The following is a 21710-nucleotide window of genomic DNA, read 5'->3' as shown; positions in this document are numbered from 1 at the left end:
GACTGAGGAGTCCAAATGTCATCTCACAAATCAATCAAAAAGGCCTGTCCTTTGAAAGGAATAACCAAGTGGTTCTCTCTCAACCACTAGGAGAGGGCAGTGGATGATCCTCACATCAGGGCTGGTGTACCTGAGACCAAAGACATCACAATATTCATACAGTTGAAATTATGTTATCTATCCCTATGCTATTTTATTTAAGACAATTTCACACTTGACTCCAAAAATGTGTGCATCACGAAGTTTTATTGGCATATTTGCTTTATTGTTAACGAGTGGCAAATTAGCATTGGGTCGTGATTTACATTTATTAAAACAGAACTGACAGTTTAAAATAAACATATTATACCGAATTAGACGCAAACAAACCCAGGAATTCTGCAAAAAAATACTGGATGGTCACAAACACAAATATTCAATGTTCTGAGGGGCAAGGCAAACATAATAAACACAGTGCTACCAAAATTAATCACCTCAAACATATGAATAAACGCTTCATTTAAAAACATGGAACATCAATAAATATACTTAGTATGTATCTTCATAAGTTTATCATCTGAAGGATGAAAACCAGGAGTTAGAGCAATCATATAAAGTAGGTATTGTAACAGTCATAGAACACTCAGCACTTTACAGATCAGACCCAAATCCATTCCTGCTTCTGCCAGAAGTCAAAATCCAAACACAGAACTATGGTAAACCATGCACTAGTATTTGGAACTTAAGTTCAATATTCAGCTATATCAGACTGAATATTTGATTTGCTAACTCAAAAGCTAGTGTTCACATTGCAGAAATATGATTTCCCTATTGATTATTTTTGTAAAGAAGAAACACTAATTTAGAGGAAATCTGAATAAGCTCTTTTCTGGCAACATGAAATGGAATGAGGCTAAGTAGGATCCTCCAGAAATGTGTATTCTAGAATGACATATCAAACCAAAACAATCCACTGAACTAGTATGCAAGAATAATCTCTTATATCGTGAATATCGGGAAGAAAATATCCACCAAGTAACCGCTGAATACAGCTAGAGAATCTTTTTTCTGTCATTTCTTCCAACAACACAATTAGGTAACTCAAATCTTACTTAGCAAGGTGAAAAAAAAAATAAAGACATCAGCAACAAAACCATCACGAGTTGGAATGAGTTTTATGTGAAAGGCAATAAAACTGTTTTCATCAATCACCAAAACCACTTTCACCAAAAATGAAAATTCTACTGTCATACAATCCATGTAATTATTCATAGCTTAGTCAAACTGAAAAGAATTAAAAATACCAAAAGTGCTCTTACAAAACACACATTTGTCATCCAAGATTAAAAAACCTCTTGTAACAAGTTTGTTCTTTGCACATTTACAAAGTCTATGTGATGGAAACTAGCACTTCTTGAGAACTTCGCAATACATAGACAATACCATTTCATTTTATGCTCAGAGTATTTACATGGCCTACGCCAGTGTGCACTGCTACAGACCTTGTTTATTAGCATTTAAACTACTGCAGCCGTACCTCCTTCCACTGATTGCATAACCAGGCATCACAAAACCGTTCTCTTTGCACACGGCGTTTCAGGCGCTGTCTCTCAGTTGCAATGGTGAATTAAGACCTAGCCTCAGATGACAGAGAACTCCCAGGACGCTTGAGGACTGAGTCATGTCTTACAATACATTTTGGAGTTACCACCTTGTGGAGGAGCCTGAGCAGGCGCTCCAGGGGGTTTGGTGCCTGGAGCACCACGGGGAGCTCCCCCCGTGCCACCTTCCCTGCCCCAGCCCTGCGGGGTGAGCCCCTCACACCCACTCCTGGAGTCTCTTTGGCAAATTTGTTCATTTCATAAGTACAAGCTGAAAGGATGGTAAAGCACCTCCCCACACCCACTCCGCTAGAGCGGTGTGTAAGACTGAGGGTATAACTATCCCTGTAGCATTATACCGAAGTTGCTGTATATTTAGAGATTTCAGATGTGAAACTATCTAGGGTATCATGCATAAATACAAACCTGTGTATGACACATCGTATAAAGATCAAGCCTTATGCTATGTTGTTTCTACTAGTGAAACTGGTATTTTTCATAACTCCATTGCACTTGTATCAGTAGAGTTCCAATGATCCTTTGCTCCTTTCTGGCACAGAGATGTCCCTTGTATAATAGATATTCACAAAAGCAGAATGGAAATGCAAATATCCTCAGGCCAGACCTCAAAACCAGCCTTTTCCTTGTTTCTTTATATGGAATTTTACCTTTTACTTTTTTTTTTTTTTTTTTTCTCCAATTGAATGGGAGAACCTAAGTAAGCACATTAGGAAGATGTAGTGGCAGACAGTAAAAGTCTGTCATAGGGCCAGACATTGGTACAGGAATCATTAAAAGAATCACATCAATAAAGTTCACTTTAAATGGACAGTAACTACATTAGTCTGCTGTCTGAGGTTTCACAATCCCCCAGCAGCATCCAGTCCTGTTTTGTATCAACTTCGCTTTACCAAAACAACTTTTTACATTTGTATAACTTACGAGTTCTCCCAAAATACAGGTGTGCTCATGCACACACCCTATATATATACACATACACACACACACAGAGAAGTGGAAAGACAGACGCTAAATGGAGTAATCACATCATCCTAATTTTACACAAGAACTCTCAGGAATTTAGGCTTTTAAGTTAAATATCTGTCAACAAGGCATCCAGAGCACAACACTAGGTAAGTTCAGACTCACCAGTGGTGCATAGATCATCTAGCAGTTTTATCTTCACAATTATAATATTTTGATTCTTGAGAATACTTTTTGGAATACTCTTAGTGTATGTATCCACATACAGGATACAGGGGGGAGGGCTAGGGCAAGAGGGATTGGATCTAGGTTGTTATAAATTAAATTCGGGAACTTCCTGACACATGTAATGTACCTAAAGATTCAAAATTCAAAGTCCATCTCCCATAGCAGTTTATTTTTTCTTTAAATATAACACATTTGTTTCCCATACTCAGTTCTGCAGGGGCATTATGAAAACAAATCTACTATTTCCTAACAAACACGCAAGTGAGATGCAATCACAGTGATCTGTGCTGATAACCTGTGTAATACAGTCTATGGTCTGTAACACCAGAGGCTCCAGTCACTCAGTAACAAAACCAGCTGATGAAATGGAAACATGTTAGGCCTCTGACAGTCTCACTCTACAGTGGTAAACTGCACAGCCAATTATATTTCCATTGTCTGCTTATATTTATTGTAGATGTAAACACACATTACCCAATGTTACTATCAACAATCATTTATGTTTCACTAGACCTCCTTTTAAGGGCAAATTGAAAGTTCAGGAAATTTTTTTAAAACTCTTTAGTTCAGGTTAATCCCTTGTCTAGTCCTTGCTATAAATCAAAGAATTTACTAAGTGTTGCACTGGAAGCAAAGAGTTACGTAAACAGCTCGAAAAGCAGAAACTAAGGTAACTGCATGTGGATTGATTTAAAACTAGGAAACCTGCCACCTACAATTCAAAGGAGAAACGGTCACTGTTTTTTATACAGTTATAGTAATCCTCGAAATCCTGGAAGGCATTTATTTCCTTACTAAACTTTCTCTTTGTAGAAAGCATTTTCACTAAATGGTAAACTGCATTTTTCCGGCAGAAACAAGAACTGGAAATTCATCAAATCAGACAAAGGAATTGATTCCTCACTAACTCAAACCTATTCTGGACTTGGATCTCTGCTGATGAACATGCAGCTTGCAATAATTCAGTCTGCAGACCTCCATGGCCCAAGCCCAGGGCAAATTTTCTAAAGCAGGCTTATCTATGCAAAGGACACAGGATTCCAGCTTTTCCAAGTACAGATAGGAATGAGCCAAAATATGGATCCTAGAACCTAAACTACCCAGAAGATAATTTGGCTAAGATTTGTTAGTTCTAACTATTGTTACCAGTCATCCATCCTACCATGCTCAGTAGCCACCTTACACAAATCATAATAAAACAAGACTATGCTGAATGAAGGATAATCTCTAAAAATCTCTTTGTATAAAAAGTGTCAGACAATTTAACATCATTGAACTAATTCTAAAACATCAATAGCTTGTGGCCTGCAACATGACTAGATCAAGTCTCTTAAATCTCTCCACCCTCCAAGACTGGTACCTGCTTTGAAGATGCTTTTCTTCAACCACACTTTCTTCAAAATTGGCCCCCATTGATGGTGATCACAGGTTTTGAAAATGCAAACAATGATCATACTACTATCATGGAACACCACATTATTTTTTGTATAAGCTAGAAAGAAATTCTATAAATTGATACTAATGGTGTTCGTGACCTGAAAGTAACTATTTCTGACAAAACGAGTGTATTTATTGTGGGAAAGGCACAATTAAGTTCTTTCAGATTGTTCTTTCACGCATAAGATGGTGCCAGCACTTCAAAGCAAAACTTCACAAAACAAATTACTACATTCAGATAAACGTGATTTGGCTTGTGAATTGTTTTAATATCCTGTGTAATTTATAAAAAAAAAACCACAACAACTTCTTTCAGGGCCTGACACTTCTTTCCAACAAATTAATACAAAGTCTCTCACTAACTTTAGAGACTGCTATTCAGAGCCCAAGAATGGACAAGATTGCAAAAAAAAAAAAAAGTAAGGTATTAACACATAAACCTGTGGAGCACAGTTACTCCATTATGCACTCTAGTATGAGCTGTGCTATTTGCACAGGAATAAGAATAAAAGTCACTATGTACATCAAGTTCTACTGTCCTAATAACATACATTTTTATGGATCTCTCTTTTTTTTGTATTGGATACATCAAGAAGGCTGTTTCCAAAACAAGAGTTCAACATTTAGGTAGGATAAGCAGAGACTTTGTCTCTCCTTCAGGAAATGAGGGAGGAGAAAAAAGGAGCAGGACCTTTGGAAACCTTTGAAGACAAAAAGCATAAAACTTGTAGATGCTAATCATAGTGGAGCACAGGAGGAAGACGACAAGTATTTCTGAACAAAAGGGACTCAATAAAATGACAATACCATATTTGTCCTTATAAATACGTACAAATATTAACATTCTCTTTGGAAAACAGAACATGGAAAGCCACAAACAAGATTATTGTGTTTCATCTTACATGTGAATAAAACTCTCAGGTAGTTTTTCCACTTCAATTCTTTAAATAAAATCCTAGGATGTTACTAGAAAGTCCAATTGGGATATCACTGTTAAAGAGTTTAAAGGAATCCAGACTTTTTGCACTTTTAACTAGGAATTTATAAGGAGTTGCTCATGTTGTTTTCACTTAGAACACAGCATCTATTTTACTGTCACATATGAAGGAAATGCTTTCACAGAGAAACTTTTGAAGCTCAAGTTCTTCATGGTAAGTTCCACATGGGTAAGTATTATCCTACATAGGTGATTTAAATAATCCTTTACCTAGTAGGATTTCCAGGAAAAATTACATTGAACCACTTCTGCTACCTAAGTTACTTAATACATTTTGACATTAATTTTATATATTTCTAAGAGGGATTAAAGAGTATTTCCTTGAATGGCACAGTTTTAGGTACTTGCTATTTTTATATACAGTATATATATATTTGTTTATAAATAACTGTGTAACCAGAAGATTGCACTCAGAAAATTACAATATGATGTTTCAACGTATTTGCAGCATGAAGTCTAACTGGACGGAGTGCTCTAGCTTTCCATGCAGCAGTACATAGCAGATGCTTCTGATTTCTCTTTTTCTTTTTGCTTTTAAGAATGTGTTCACACAACCATTCTTCGAATTCCACACTCACAGCAAAATTTCGCCCATTCCACTGGATACCTTGTTCCACATTCATGGCAGAACTTGGATAAATGTACAGCTGAATTTCCTTCACTGCTTTTTGAACTTCCTCCATTGATTGGGTGGTCTCCACTGTCATATCCCATTTTACCATCAGACCTGGAAATCCCCAGATAAAGAACATTCTCTGTAATTCAGCTCAGCATAACTTGATGCAAAATTATTCTAATCCTTGAAGTGAATGACTGCTATTGTTACTGTAATTTTCATCCTTACACCTCCTATTTATTTACTTATTATATACCTTATATCTCTACCCAGACTTCCCTACTTATCTCCAGATATCCCTCTTCCCTTCAAGAAAGCAAAAAAATGCCAAAATTTTAGGAGAAGCATCAAATATTTGATTCACTAGTTAGATTAACTGGAGTGTTTGAAAACATAAAACTTAGCTTGTTAAAGCAAGAAAGACTAAAACAGCAATACAATTTTTATCCTACCCTTTTAAAGGGCAGACACCAGAAAATTTGTGTGCTTGGCATGCAAATTTCATGCAATATCAACTGAACCACTCGCTTTCCATTTGGAAGACCATTTCCTCATTTTTTCAACAGCTCCTGAGAGGTTTTTGATATTTCTAAGAGCCTTTTGTGCACATCTGAGACAGCTGATGACAAAGGTGTTCCATTAGATGCTAAATATGCAAAATATATTAAGTATCTTAAACACGCCAAATAAGATTGATCGTGAATTATCTATTAACTGCAGAGAACAATATTTTCCTCAATTTCTTTAGTAATAAGTACTCTCCTTTAATAAAAATTTTATTGCTGATAAAATACACAAAGTTAAACGCTACCTTGAGTAACTGTCTGAATTGCTAGTTTTTCTTTTGTTTGTTAGAGCACCTGTGCTCATGGCTCTTGCCACACTAGGAGGGGTTGATGTCCGTGTTTTTGTTGTGCCTCTAAAACAGAATAAACACCTGATGAATTACATACACACAAAAATAACATGCATTTACAAAAGATACAAAAAAATAGTTCGTCAATCGACACATCAATTAATTGTACGAAAAATATCACTTAACTCCTACCCAGAGCAGACAGAAAAGCTTTGCCATGAGTTTGCATTTGGACTATGACTTCAGTCTTGCAATGACAAGCTAAACAGAACAGCAAGTCCCTTCCTGTTCATGTGTTTCACTTGCTGTCACACCAAAATACAGGTAGATTCTGCACTACTGGTTATTTAGTATGTTCTAATGTCTACTTTGATAGACTATAAGTCACTTCTTAGGACTAGCAGAACTTTCAGAGAAACAGAGAGCAGCTGACTGCAGCTCTTAGTAGTTAAAAAAATGTAGAAAGGATACCATATTCTCAATACTGTGTAACAAATATGAAGTGAGCCACAAGACTTTTTTTTTTTTCTTCATAGCCATAGACTTCATCTAGGATGCATAGTTCTCAGATAATCCTGTAGATCCTCTTTCTTCAAAGCATAAATTTTGTATTGGCAAATATAAATAGAAGGAGTAACAAGAATCCATCCAGCTGAGCATTAGGGCCTCATTTTTTTCTAGTCTGTAACTGTGTTCTTAAAGTTGGCTTTCGCTGTTTGAGCACAAAGCTGTGAAAGCTGCTTTCCTCAAGACTCATGGGTTTTACAAGAAGCCAGTATGCAATGCATAGCACATCCTAAACATACAGAACACCTCACTGCTTGCTTTGGTAAGTAGAGAAATATCAGATGCCCCTGAAAAATCTGAGTAGTACTAAGAAAAAGAGTTAGGAAGGGGCATCCTTTTGTCATCAGTGAACAAGGACAGAATTTTTTGTCATTGCTCAAAACAACTACCATTCACTGGGACTTCTTTGGCAAGATTGCAGTGACTATGACATCTTGTATATGACCCACCAAGTTTTTCTGTTCTCATTTTTGAAGATCAGTGCATAAATGGGACTGGCTCATGGACATTATAAAAAAAAAAAATCAAACCAAAACACTGAAACAAGACTTCATTTAAATAATTAGTCACCAAGAGCACAATCAGGAAAAGTTCAAAAGTGATTTATTTTTTTTCTTCCCTTCAAATGAACCTAACTGCTCTTTTCAGAATTATAAACAATTTGGTCTTGGTCTGGTTTTCAAAGTATATATAAAGAAATGCATTTATTTCCACTAACTTCAAATGCAACACTGACACAACTGAGGAACAATGTAACGACATCCACATTTTAAACACGTTGCATAAAATATTCCTTCAGGTTATGAGTGTTGGCCAAAAATGACTTTCCAGCTCCTTCCATCACTTAAACACTTCAGTGGAAAAGGGATCAAATTATGAAGCACAAAAGTGGAAGTCAGGAACTAAATTTAATATTAAATCAAGTGTGGTCTATCTTGATTTCAGTAAAGCATTTGACACAGTCTCTCACAGCATCCTTGCTGCTAAATTGAGGAAGTCTGGACTGGATGATTGGGTAGTGAGGTGGACTGCGAACTGGCTGAAGGAAAGAAGCCAGAGAGTCATGGTCAATGGGACGGAGTCTGGTTGGAGGCCTGTATCTAGTGGAGTCCCTCAAGAGTCAGTACTGGGGCCAGTGCTATTCAATATATTCATCAGCGACTTGGATGAGGGAATTGAGTGTACTGTCAGCAAGTTTGCTGATGACACCAAGCTGGGAGGAGTGGCTGACACGCCAGAGGGCTGTGCTGCCATCCAGCGAGATCTGGATAGGCTAGAGAGCTGGGCGGGGAAAAATTTAATGAAATATAACAAGGGAAAATGTAGAGTCTTACATCTGGGCAGGAACAACCCCAGGTTCCAGTACAGGTTGGGGAATGACCTATCAGAGAGCAGTGTAGGGGAAAGGGACCTGGGGGTCCTGGTAGACAGCAGGATGACCATGAGCCAGCACTGTGTCCTTGCGGCCAAGAAGGCCAATGGCATCCTGGGGTGTATTAGAAGTGGGGTGGTTAGTAGGTTGAGAGAGAGGTTCTCCTCCCCCTCTACTCTGCCCTGGTGAGACTGCATCTGGAATATTGTGTCCGGTTCTGGGCCCCTCAGTTCAAGAAGGATAGGGAACTGCTGGAGAGAGTCCAGCGCAGGGCAACGAAGATGATTAAGGGAGTGGAGCATCTCCTGTATGAGGAAAGGCTGAGGGAGCTGGGTCTCTTTAGCTTGGAGGAGACTGAGTGGCAACCTCATTAATGTTTATAAATACATAAAGGGTGAGTGTCAGGAGGATGGAGCCAGGCTCTTCTCGGTGTCAACCAATGATAAGACAAGGGGCAATGGGTATAAACTGGAACACAGGAGGTTCCATTTAAATTTGAAAAGAAACTTCTTCTCGGTGAGGGTGACAGACACTGGAACAGGCTGCCCAGGGAGGTTGTGGATTCTCCTTCTCTGGAGACATTCAAAACCCACCTGGACACCTTCCTGTGTAACCTCATCTAGGTGCTCCTCCTCCAGCAGGGGGATTGGACTGGATGATCTTTCGAGGTCCCTTCCAATCCCTAACATTCTGTGACTGTGTGAAATCATATCTAACTAAAGTATTCAAGTTTAACGCGAATGACTTCTACATGCAACAGGTAGAGTGGAACCACCAAAGATTCTGGCTCACTGACCAGAACATCAGCCGGTATTTAGCAAGGAGAGTCTAAAGATGGTTTTATTAATTAAAGAAAAAAAAAAGTAGTAAGTTCTATCAGAATTGAAGCCTATTAAAAGTTATTTTAGTCTTTCAGAAGTTACAGAGGGCCAGGATAAAAGTTCGAAGTGTAACCTAAATTACATTGCTACAAGTATGCACAACAGTACAGATGCTAAATACTCTGTGTTGTTTCCCTTATCTCATTTTACATGGAAGAGAAACCTTTCTTTATAATTGAGTAAAATTCACTAGATCTCAATAGTAGAAAGAACATACTCAACTGTTACTTGTTATGAAAGCACATAAAGAAAAATTCAGCTTTAGACACAGAAATGGTATTGATCATCATGGATCAGGGATGATCAGACAATGCAGCAAAGAATGATTGTGCTTCAAATTCCTGTTCAGACGTTAAAAAATTTTCAAAAGTATTACTGACTCAATTGTCTCTGGATTTTCAACTTGGGACCAACATATTACTTTTTCAAAACTAACAGCATTAATTTCTTAAAGTGAAGTCTCTTCAAGGTGTACATTGAATCAGTATTTTTTTTTAACATAATGCTAGGAATCCTAGATATTTGAAAGAAATTAATATGAAAAATTGTCCACTATTCTTTCCTGTATTTCAACTGTTCTGTTCTCTAGAATATGTATAATATACCCTCATCCCACTAGGTAGTCTGAAAATTCACTTGATACTCTAATACTAGGTGTATAGTAGAGAAGTTTCCCAGAAAACAGTGTCCTAAAAACATGATTTGTAAGAGGAGGGAGAGGAAGGCAGAATATTGAAAAGCCACACTGAAAGTGCACTGTCCACACTGTCTACTGAGGGATGTAGAGTCCCATGAACAGATAAAACATAATTCAAAGGTTTAATGGGACATCTTAATTCTGAAATGCTTAAACATAGTATTTTGCATCATTTCTATATATTTTATTTTCCGAATTCATTTTCTAAATTTACAGAAAATACCCCAAATCTATTTTCAGACTAGAAACTTTAATATGAGTCTTATCATTAACTGCAATGATTTCTGCCATTTTGATGAGTAAATCAACAGAAGTAGCAGGCTGCCACTGTCTACAACTTCATTCATCCCAGATCTAGACACATAATTAGCATCAGGTTTCGTGATGAGAAACCTTGAAATTGCATCCTTAAGTTGCAATCTGATCTCTAGATACAGATGTCTTCCAACAAACTCAGACATTCCTGATTATCTCCGTTTTTGTCACCACAGCTTTGTCTCTTCCAATCTGCCCAGCCTCCGCCACTTCTATCTACTTGTCCAGTTCTGTTGTTTTATCTGTTTGGTTGGATTTTTTGTTATGTTTTTGCAAAGGTATCTAAATCCCTATTCTAAGTTGTATCACATGAAGAATTCATGGAGCCTGATGGCAGATGAGGCTGTGTACCCAAGCCACCTTGAACTCTTAAAATCTGGACATACCTTTAAAGATGTTTATTATCCATTCTCCGCTTCAAAAGAAAGAAGGGGACCTCCCTTCCTAACGCAGCTCATGTTGTATGTCTAGTTGAATTACCACTGCTTGCAAAATTAAAAACTGAATGAAATTTGTAAAAGCAGCTTGCCTTTTTTTTATTTATGGATTCACAATGTGGCTGGATTTTGCTATGAAATACTGAAATATCAAGCTTGCTTCCTACACAGGGCGTTTTCAGATATTCTTGACAGCTATCACTGTCACCAACAACAGCTCATAGTTCTGTGCAAAATCATAAATAAGTTCCTTATGACTAACAGCATGCATGCCAAAGTCCAAAATCCTTTGCTGTGAACTGTAACCATCCACGCTACTGCACTGAATTTAACAATGGCTAGTAGCTATTCACATCTGTCCAGTGCTGTCGGCATGTAACATATTGAACAACCTCCTGCAAAGAAGGCAGATTTATTCAAATGTCCACCGGGTTTGCAAATTAAGAACAATAATGATGTTATGAAGAGCAGAATAAGTGTCTATACTCTTAAGTTCTGTCAAGAAGAAAAATCAAATCACTGCTCTAGAGATAGGGGCTATTGTAAGCAAGTTTAGTAACTTACAAAGACAAATTTTCAACAGCTTAGTAACGCATTATAAAATGAAAAATTGACCTAATTTTTGACAGTTCACAGGATTTATAGCTCTAACCAAGAATATAAAGGAACAACAGCAACATTTCTGTTTGTCTAAGAAGAGCTTCCCCCCGTTCCCCTTCATTCTTTTTGCTTCTTCAAATAGAAACCTAAGTTCAAATATTCTGGCCCTGTCTCAAAGGTACTTCAGTTTTGGTTACAACACTAAAACAACATTAAGAGATTTAGACACTTTTCTACTATTTAAAGCATTACATTCCATGTATGTGACACATAATTCATTACTAATTTCTCTTTTGCAGTATTCTTTAAGGTATTGTTTACAAAGGATCAGCCCATTTGAATTTGGCATCTTCCAAATTATATCAAAGGCTTAAAAACAATATAGTATCTGTTCCCTTTTTAAAAGATTGGAATAGCCTTTCTTCTCAATTTAGATCTTAAACTTAGTGAACATTCAGAAGTCCTTCTATGAGATAAGTTGGACTTAATGCAAGAGTTTACCTCTCCTCACAAAGCCTGTCTTATACTCTTGGACCACCCGGGCTATCTTAAAGAAGTAATAGATAGATAACTATTTGACTTTAAGAGAACGAAATGTCATAAAACATTTGCCTGTAAGGCAGATATTTGTGCAGCTATCAGGCTTAAATGCTTACTTCAGCTTTATAGCATGCAAATTCAGTTTTATCTCAGGTTATAGAAGTTCATTGCTCAGTCTATTATCAGTCAGTGACAGAAGAAATCAAGTCTGAGAAAAGTCTGCACCTTTTCTGTCCTCCTATGAAGTTGTTTACCTAGTATGAAACAGATACTTATACTAATTACATTATACACTTTGAAGACATACTGGGCAGTAGATGTCTGTCAAGGTCACGCTTTTACTATTCCAATGCTTTAGAGTAACATTTCTGCAAAAAAAGATAAACCAAGCCGATTTGTAATACTTACTTCTTAATAGGCAACAACTCATTTGGTCTTTTGATGGTACTGCCTGTTTTTGTGTCAGTATCATAAAACCTTTGCACATCTCTTCCAGTTCGCAGTGGTGGGCCTAACTTGTCCATCTTACTACTAAAATATATAAAGGGGTACTCATAAGGAGATTGCTAGATTGCTATTTAAGTTATTGCAAAAAAAAAAAATTAAATACTTATATTCTCAAATAACAACCATTAACTTAAAAAAATGTGCAAATTAGACTTCAATAGTCCAGGAAACAAAACAGTTCTTTAAAGAAGAGAGGATTTCATAGTCTTATATTTGGATTAGGTTTCCAGTTGTTTGGGTTTTTTTTAAAATTCTTTTTTAAACAAAACAAAAAGCTAATGCCAGTTATCCTCATGATCTGCTCAGAGTTGCATTTGGCTTTTTTCTTTTAGGAATAGCTTCCATAAGGTTAAGCTTATCACAACTAGAAAAGGGGGCTCATAATTACAAGTCGTTTTCTAATATCTTAATAAAGTTACTATAACAGAGATGCAAATATGAGCCCCCTTAACTTTAGAACTAGCAAGAGGAAATTTTTTCCCTTTTAACTTCTGTTTGTTTGTAAAGGCTGAACATTGTGCCCAAAGAGAATAACATGCCTTCCATTCTCTTTTCTTTTATGGAGATGAGAAAAGAACAGAGGAAAGCCTGAAAGAAAAACAACTTTGTTTTCATATTAAAAAGCCCCTCTCAGATAGAACTATACATACAGGCAATAATTCAATATTTTTTTACCATTATGGATAACATTTACAAACAAAAAAGAATAAACTACAAATAAAATTTTAAAAACATTAATTAAATAAAAAAACATCAAAATAAAACAAACCACCATCCCTCCCACACATCATCATAAGAATAACTTTAGCTTTTGAGAAACTACAACTTACATTAGAAAAATTAGGTCTTCAAGAAAAGTTCTGTATTTTTATAATCTAAAACTATACCGTAAAACCTGCAAAAAAGCCCATTATATCTCCAGTCCTACATTAAGAATGTAACAGAAATTTCTTCTTATTCTCAAAAAAGCCTAGTAAGTTAAGCCTTAACTGGGTAATGATGACACAGTATTCTTATTGATGTTTCTGAAATTAAAAACTATAAAGAAACAAACCAAGCAAGATTGATTGAAATGGCTGGGTAAGCGAAGCTTAGCTTTTCTGTAAGTTATGACATCCCTATGTCATAAGGTAAAACAAACAAGCAAAACCAACAAAACACACCCTCACACAGAGAGAAATAATTTCTTAAAACTACTGTGCAGTTTTCTGATTCCTGTCATATAGCCTTAATAAACTACAATGCAAGAAAAATTACTAAACAGCTAATTGCTGTCAAGGAAAAGTGTTATTTTAAATATAGCTTTTAATACATCAAAAAAAAGGGCTCTTGTATATCTCCAACACTCGTATCATACAAATTTTCATACTCCTTCTCCAATAAATCCATATTAAAAGGCACAGAACCCATATGTTTGCAACATAATTTGTTTTTTGGGAAGCTTCTGGTGTGAACCTTGCAATCCACATTACAGCTGTGAAGCATCAAAGGAAATCTCTCCATAAGGAAGAAAAATTCAACAATACTAAGCGATATTCATTCATTATAAAGTCAGCAGGGAACACAGAGATTTTAGTCTTGACAACTTAGTCCCAAATAATGCAGGGTGTAATATATGTTCCCCTAGAGCTGTTCTTCCCACTCCACCTCCCAAACAGATGTTATAATTCAAACTAATTAACTCAGGAAATGCTTAATCAACTCTGGTTTGACCAAATACATACTCTTTAAATATTTCCCAAGGACTGCGAGGTAAGACTGATGTCTTTCATGCTGCAAGCCATATACTACAACCTATCATGATTTTCTTATCTCTTTTCTAAACCTTTAACAATTTGTCAACATAATCTGTGAACTCCAGGCACCTGCAGCATAGAATACAGATGACAATAACCTAGAAACAGTCACAATACTGCCAAATAAAGAACTACAGTATTCCTCCACACTTAAATACAAATAAACAAGTAAACAAAAAAACCCACACACAAACAAAACACAAAACCAAAACCCAAAGCTGACAGCACTTTCATGTACTAATGAAAAAAGCACAATCATAAGAATCTTCTGAAATGAAAAGACCACCAAGACAACTTATTTACCTTGATTTCATTCAACAAAGCTATGTAAGTTACAGTCTTAATGAAAGAAACAAGCCATTTAAAAAATATAAAGTCTTTAAAGCCTACACATACTTTATGGCAAATATATAAGTGTAACCTAAAATTTACTGATACTGGTTAGATGTGCAATTCACATTTCACTTCAGCTGTAAGACAGTATTGGATGTGTCACTAACAGACATGACTCCCTGAAGGCATAACTTTGATCAGCTTAACATTAAATAGTATGTTTTATCCCCAGAATAAAATAAAAATGACAAAGTAATTTCTAAGGGTTCATTTTCCATACTGAAAACCACATAATTATCCAAGTCCCTGTAAACAAAAAACCAACCAAACAAAACAAACCACCAGCAAACAAAAAACAACCACCATACTGTTCATGAATGAGACGTACATAGACAATTTGTACATGCAGAAGATCTCTGGCTGGCCACAAACAGCAGTGTCAAGTTCTGCTATGCAAAACAGTTTGCATGCAAGGGTGGAGTTTGCCCATTTGTGTAGCCTTAGGATAGGAAGAACCCACCCCTTTTTTCTCCTGAAGATCTGATTACTTCTGACAGCATACTAGAACTGCCCTACCCCTCAAGAAATGTAAGATAGTGCTGTACTCTTATGAAATATGTATCAAACTTAGGATCTTAACATGATTCACTATCAAAATACAAGACTAACTACAATCTCTGCAGAATTAGTTTTGCTTTTCCCAATTCTTCAACATCAAAAAGATGAAATCCTATTTTCATGCAAGTGAATGAAGTTTTTCCTACTGACTACAGTACAGAGTCACACTCTACTCTTGCCCACTTGCTTCTCTAGAACTCAGAAATGATGCCCTTATGCTACACTTCCATTAATACTTATAACTGGCTGTGCTCTTACTCTGTCCAGGCAGAAGAAGAAAACTCTCACAGCAGAGCTCAGCTGACACATCTTGATCTACATGTACGATGTAAGCCTCACTAACATTGACCCAGCTTATGTCAATGATGCTGTTGTGTGCTCTCTCAGTAGTCCTTTACTTGGGGAGCAGAAAAGGAGAATTCAGATTAAAAAAGAAATAGTATAGCAAAAATGAATTAAAATAAGGGAGTTCATAAAATTTGTTTGCATTTCTGATCATACGAAATAAACATTTTTACTGCAATATTGAAGTTGCACTTCATATGAAATGAAGTTCTAGAATCTTCCCTTTACAGAACTGAACACCTTAGAGACCCAGTTCATTTGTAGCCTTCATGTTTAACACAAGCACATGAAACAGCTTCATGTGCCTCGCAGAATTTTCACGCAGCAGTTCAACAGTGCCACCTAAAGACCAAGAGGGAAACTGCACGCTTGTATATTTTAATCACTGGCTGTTACATTAGCCAGCAGATGGTGGTTTCTTGCCACTTTGCATATTTGTCACAGAGAACAGGTAGCATGATTCTACAGAAAGTAGCAGTGTCTGATTCAATTTCTTCCTTCCAATATCGATGTAATTCATCCTTGATATTGCACAATATAATTGTAATCCTACTATTAAGCCTCACTACCTTCTCTACCAAATCTGGAGTTAAAAAAATCTAGGCAAAAATATGTAAAAAAACCACAACCGACCAAACAAAAAACCACAGTTTGCCTTAGGGCAAACTGCAAGAGCTTGTTTCTTACAGCAAGAACTGGAACTTAACCTGGTCACAAAAGTGTGTATGCTCTTAAATATTTGCCAAGGCGGGGGGGGGGGGAAATCATGTGATCTCTTAGCATTCCATTTGAAAGACTGGCCTTTTAAAACAACACATGCGCAACACTGTGCTTGGTAAATCAGTTCACTAACAACTCAGAAGGAAGAACATGACATCATCAGCTCTGCCTGACTTCGGTACAACAGAATCCCAGATCTCATGCTATGGTTTGTCATTTTACTGGTTAAATTGTAAATGTAGCAAGAGAAATACCTCATTTCATCCTAATGAAGGGGTTTTTTATAAAACTTTTAAATCACTTTCATTTTATAAAATAATTCTAGCTGCAATTCACTATAGCCTAAACTATAAGACGTTTTAATGTTTAAAATCTTTGTTGTCACTACAATATTAACTATTCTCACTCCTTGACTTAGAATGTTGACTGTTAGTGTCTCAGTTCCTGCTCTGATGTAATTTTGTAAGTATTTCAATAGAACCCTAAGTATTTTCCCCTCATAACCCAATACTAAGGCTGAGATTTCTAAGGTCAAAATTGTCACAAGTGACCAATATGGGGCATTTAACATTTCCATGTTGTAACAGCTCCTACACCTCTTTGCTTCAACCCCACTCCTGACTAGCTTGGCCTCCGAAGTGAATGCAACATAGTCAAAAGCAAAAGAAAGAATTGCTCAGTCTCGGGTAGAATGCATAGGAAAGAGACACATTTAACAGACACTTGTGAGAAGACTGGTTAGTAATGGCCAGTAAGAAATCATAAGGATTGGTTGGCAAAGACAAGAAGAGAACACAAGCTTTTCAGAACAGAGAACTGAGAAGGACTGCAGGCAGAAACACATTCATACACTGGAAATCATGTAGGCAATTAAGTGATGTTGTAAGCCAAGCTAACATTCACAGCCTCTCAGCAGAGATCATTATCTGAGAGCTATGCCAACTAGAAGTCATCTATTTGCGGTTAATAGCATGTGTGAACAGAGAGAACCTGTGCAAACATCTCTCCACATATTAATTGCTGTTTGGCTTGGTCACGTCGCAATTCTTCCTCCAAGCTTCAGAAGAGGAAATGAAGGACTACAGAATACAAAGTAGTAAGTTCAACAAGCAACTGACCAGTAAAATTAAATATAGCTTCCTTGTTAGGAAGTGAAGATCAAATCTGTGCCCCCCCACAAATCAATACGGACTGCAATTAGAAACCCTATCAACAGGAAAGAGCCTTTCCCAGGCAGCTGGGATTCACCACTGGGGTCAGAAACATGCCTTCAAATTATCTCAGCTTTTTTTACTATGGTTTGCAGACCTACTTGTTTGCCACTCATCAGTAGGTGTCAATTCAACTTCTGAAAATGGAAAAATGGGATATAAACATCAGTAAGTAACAGAGGCTGGGATTTTATGACAGTCAAAGCATAGACGCCTATGAATAGTAGGGAAGCTGAACTGTAGACCAAAGACACTGGAGGGCGGAGGGGAGGGAAATACTAAAAAAAAAAAAAAAAAAAAAAAAAAAAAGAATTCTGACAACCTTACAGACTCTACCTCCAGTAAGTGTCTGAAACACTTATAGGAATGGGTAGAACAAGGAGGCATAGAACTGCATCCTTATGCTACATGGTGTTATGAGGGAGGTGTGACAGAGCTTGTGCATAACTTTTAAGACTTGAGATAAACTAAAAATCACTAGTTATGGGTAATTAATAAAGCTATTCATCCCCATTAGTTCTTTCAGAATGTCCCCTTCCTTCCTCAGAAGGTTAAGCTGTTGTTTTTCTCCACCTTATGCAACTTTCAACAATCTGATACACATTTTTATAGGAATAAGTCTTCCTCAATCACCCATGTTAAAACTGCAGTCACGTTGTTGTATTTTTTGCTTTTTCCCAGTGCTCCTTGGTGCTCCTCAGCCTTCTGTAAAGTTGTGCTTCTTTTCTTGAATCCTTTCCATGCATTTCTTCAAGACAGTGTGTACTGACTACCCCTCCCAGCGAAATATCACTAACAGCCTTGATCATGCCAGCACTTTCACTGAACTCCAGTAAACTACATCTACCACTTCTTATTGCTGTTGTAGAGTACTGGTTTCCATTGCCTTATTTGTGCTCATTCATTTCTTGCCTCTTGAGTATTCTAAGACAGGAAAGGGAAGAGGGAAAGTATCCAACCTTTTGCGCTAATAGAGAAGATCCTGTCAAAACTGGCTTGTGGTCTGTGGCAGAGATCTCTTTATTTAATTTCCACAAATTGAAAGAAATGATGCCTCATGTTTCCTCCTTTTTTAAATTTCTTCAATTTTACAAAGAAAAAAATTACAGCTCCAACCACTTCTGTGTATTCTATAACTTTTTCATCTACTTTATATCTGTTTTTATCACTTGCTCTCCTTTGCTGTTCTTTTAAGATTAGAAAATAAATCTTTGCCTACTTAAATGTTCCTTAAACATTAATTGTGTTTATAAAGAAAGGATAAATTCAAAAACACTGCACTTCTGAAGCTCTCAGGAAAAAAAAAATGCAAGTGAAACAGACCACAGAGACTTCTAGAACTAGCACAACTAAAACATGAAATAAAGCATAAGTGACAATACTAAATGGAAACTTACCCTGCTTGTGGGCTCACTGTTCCCAATGAGTTTTTGTGAGCTGGTGATAATGTCTGAATTTTGCTCCCACTGGATCCAGATGAAGACAGTGCTTTATTCGAAGAGGCACCTTGCAGTTGAAAGCAAGCATGGAAATAAAAGAAAATGTAAGATTTTGCTGCTGGAAAGATACAATTATTATTCACTTTTAAATTGTAAATTCAAAACAAGAGTTTTAGAAATACCAAGATATGAACAAGTTTCAAGATACTAGGAAAAAGCAAAGATGTTTCTGGAAAGATAGATATCCAGAAGATATCCAATTGAAACATAATGTTCTATTCTATTCCAATAAAAAACATTGGGTCTCAATTACTTTCCTCAAAAAGCAAAAGGAAAGAAGTCTCCAATGTCCAAGTATGTACAAACAGAACATGTTTGATATCTAATGATATCTGAAATCAGAATAGACCAGTGTTTACATAGTTATAACATACATGGCTTGACTATGTATTTTCACCAATTCATGATCATATTCAGCATACAAATTAGTTACACAACTAAGCAACAGAAAAAAGTCTGTCGAGAGAAGAGTATTAGATACAATTATGCAGTACTACACACCATGATTTTGCATGTTCAATTCAGAAGAAACCTAATTTGACCCAATATATAAAACAGAAAAGAATCCTATATGCTCAAGAGTCTTGTTGGATAGATGGCAATCTGTGCCCCTTCCAACTTTAAATGAATTTTTACAAACTACTATATCAATTTCAACAATAAAGTATATAGCCATTATATATTTAAGTTAAAAAAATAACAGGTCACAAAGACATTGATTAAAAAATTGTATTATGAAAAATAGACACCATCTTATCCACTTGTGTAACACTGAACTCCTATGAATTTTTTTTACTTCAACAGTTTAAATCACTGGGTAATGCTGTAGAAATCCTTCCAGCTATTAAAATTATACTGCTTTTACTACATAATTTGAGAACTGATATTTAGAAACGAAATGGAGAATTAATAACATTCATTTCATACCTACAACTGTTTTGCTAACACCACTTGGCTGTGGTAAGCGTGATGATGATGGTGGTGTTGATCCTACAGAAGGCATCTTCTTAACTGCAGCAGGTTTGTACTGTAACGAAATACAACCTAGAAATTTAAGCAATTAAATCAAACTATCTATATAACAAGACAGGTAGTTGTCTCAGGTACTATGAGAAAACAACTGTGATTACCTACTTAGGTAAACTGTTTCTGGTACAGGATCATGCAAATGGTTTCTGCTAGTCTGCTTTCTTATACATACGGATGATACTAGGAGGACAGATTATTTAACTTTGCTCAGTGGTTTTTTTCACTTAACTGTATAATTTTGTTTATTTTCCCCTTCTCTACAGCTTTTCTCATCGTTTTCCATAGCTGTCTCACAGGATTAACATTATGACCTCATTACCAGTTAATTTTAAAAAGAATATTCAAGGACAGGATCATTTTTGTCTTTCAGATCCTCTCACCTGTGTGCTCTGAATCAGTCCCAGCACTGATTTGGAATATAGTGCAAGAACCACTAAGTAACTGCTTCTGTCTATTTGACTCTTCACAGCTTCCAGAAAAAAGAGCATTACGACTAAATGAAAAAACACATATGCTTTAATCCTTCATTTGTTTTCGTCATAGCTACTGTACCTCTTACCTCTTAATAGGCCTGAATTCCTCTAAGCCTGTAATTAGCCAAAATATTCCTGACAGCTGTTCTGTAGTTATCTACCTTTGTTTGTCCACTTAAGCAACAGTCTTGAATCAGATTCAGAACACTTGCACAAAAGACGTTCAACTTTCTTTAAAAACACTGCATCTCTACTTCCTGCTGCTACTCCTATGTGCCATTTTCACAAATCTCTGAATTACACTTATGACTGATTTTGGCTTTGCATCTGCTGCCATCTGATTTATGGATCTCTGCAACTCATAAGAAAGCAAAAGCCTCTTCCATGCTTGTTGTCTAATTTTAGTTTAGCACAAGTAATAAAAGTACAGAACAAAATAGCTAATTCCATTTAAGAGCAACATACTATTTAACAAGCTTGATTTGCAAGTTACAAGAAAAATATTGTAGTTCACCTGTGTTCGAGTAGGAAGCTTCCCTTTGGTATCAGCTGCCAATTTTCCCTTATTAGTAATACGTGCTGCTTGTTCCTTACAGAAATTGATGTGTCTGTCAGCTGCATTTTCATTAAACCTCCTCTGACAATATGGACACTGAATGTAATCTTAAAAACATAAAAATCTAACATTAATGACATGCTTTAAAAAATAAAGTGTTTTAAAGTCCTCTAAGATCAACCTCACCCCCAGAGAAAAGGCCTCTTAAATCTAAAAACAAAATACAGATTACTGGGGAACAGAATATTGTCCACATGTAGCACAAAAGATGTTTCTTGTTTGATGGATAAGAATAAGAAGAGAAAAAGGAAAGAAAGTTGAGGAAGAAAAAAAAACTAAGAAAAATCAGAAACACTTTGAGAGATGCTGTTCAGCAGAGAAGGTCGCCAAAGAGGTATATGGACATAGCAGGGATATCAGCTGGAAGGAAGTTGAGAACAGAAGAGGCTGAAAAAAAAAAAAAAAAAAAAAATTCTAAAACATACTTCAGTTTGTTCAGGATATGAAAAAGCATTA

At 36.4% G+C, this 21710-nt stretch overlaps 1 protein-coding gene across 2 annotated transcripts in view; it reads right to left on the bottom strand.

Annotated features, from left to right (window-relative positions):
• Positions 1-239: 239 nt before the first annotated feature.
• ZC2HC1A (zinc finger C2HC-type containing 1A) overlaps positions 240-21710 on the bottom strand; it is a 36824-nt gene continuing 15353 nt past the window's right edge. The window contains exons 5-10 of one of the 2 annotated variants that reach the window (XM_065628419.1): positions 21153-21301; positions 20064-20163; positions 19035-19143; positions 12516-12638; positions 6654-6761; positions 240-5953 (exon numbers count right to left, since the gene is read on the bottom strand). In XM_065628419.1, coding sequence (XP_065484491.1) covers positions 5773-5953; positions 6654-6761; positions 12516-12638; positions 19035-19143; positions 20064-20163; positions 21153-21301 — 770 coding nt within the window. In that variant the 3' untranslated portion in view covers positions 240-5772. The remainder of the gene's footprint in view (positions 5954-6653; positions 6762-12515; positions 12639-19034; positions 19144-20063; positions 20164-21152; positions 21302-21710) is intronic. The other variant, XM_065628420.1, reaches the window with a different exon arrangement.

The sequence above is a fragment of the Caloenas nicobarica genome, chromosome 2, assembly GCF_036013445.1.
Source record: "Caloenas nicobarica isolate bCalNic1 chromosome 2, bCalNic1.hap1, whole genome shotgun sequence".
In the NCBI taxonomy this organism is placed as follows: domain Eukaryota; kingdom Metazoa; phylum Chordata; class Aves; order Columbiformes; family Columbidae; genus Caloenas; species Caloenas nicobarica.
The sequence above is the reverse complement of the archived record's forward strand: the minus strand, read 5'-3'. Positions and strand labels throughout refer to the sequence as shown.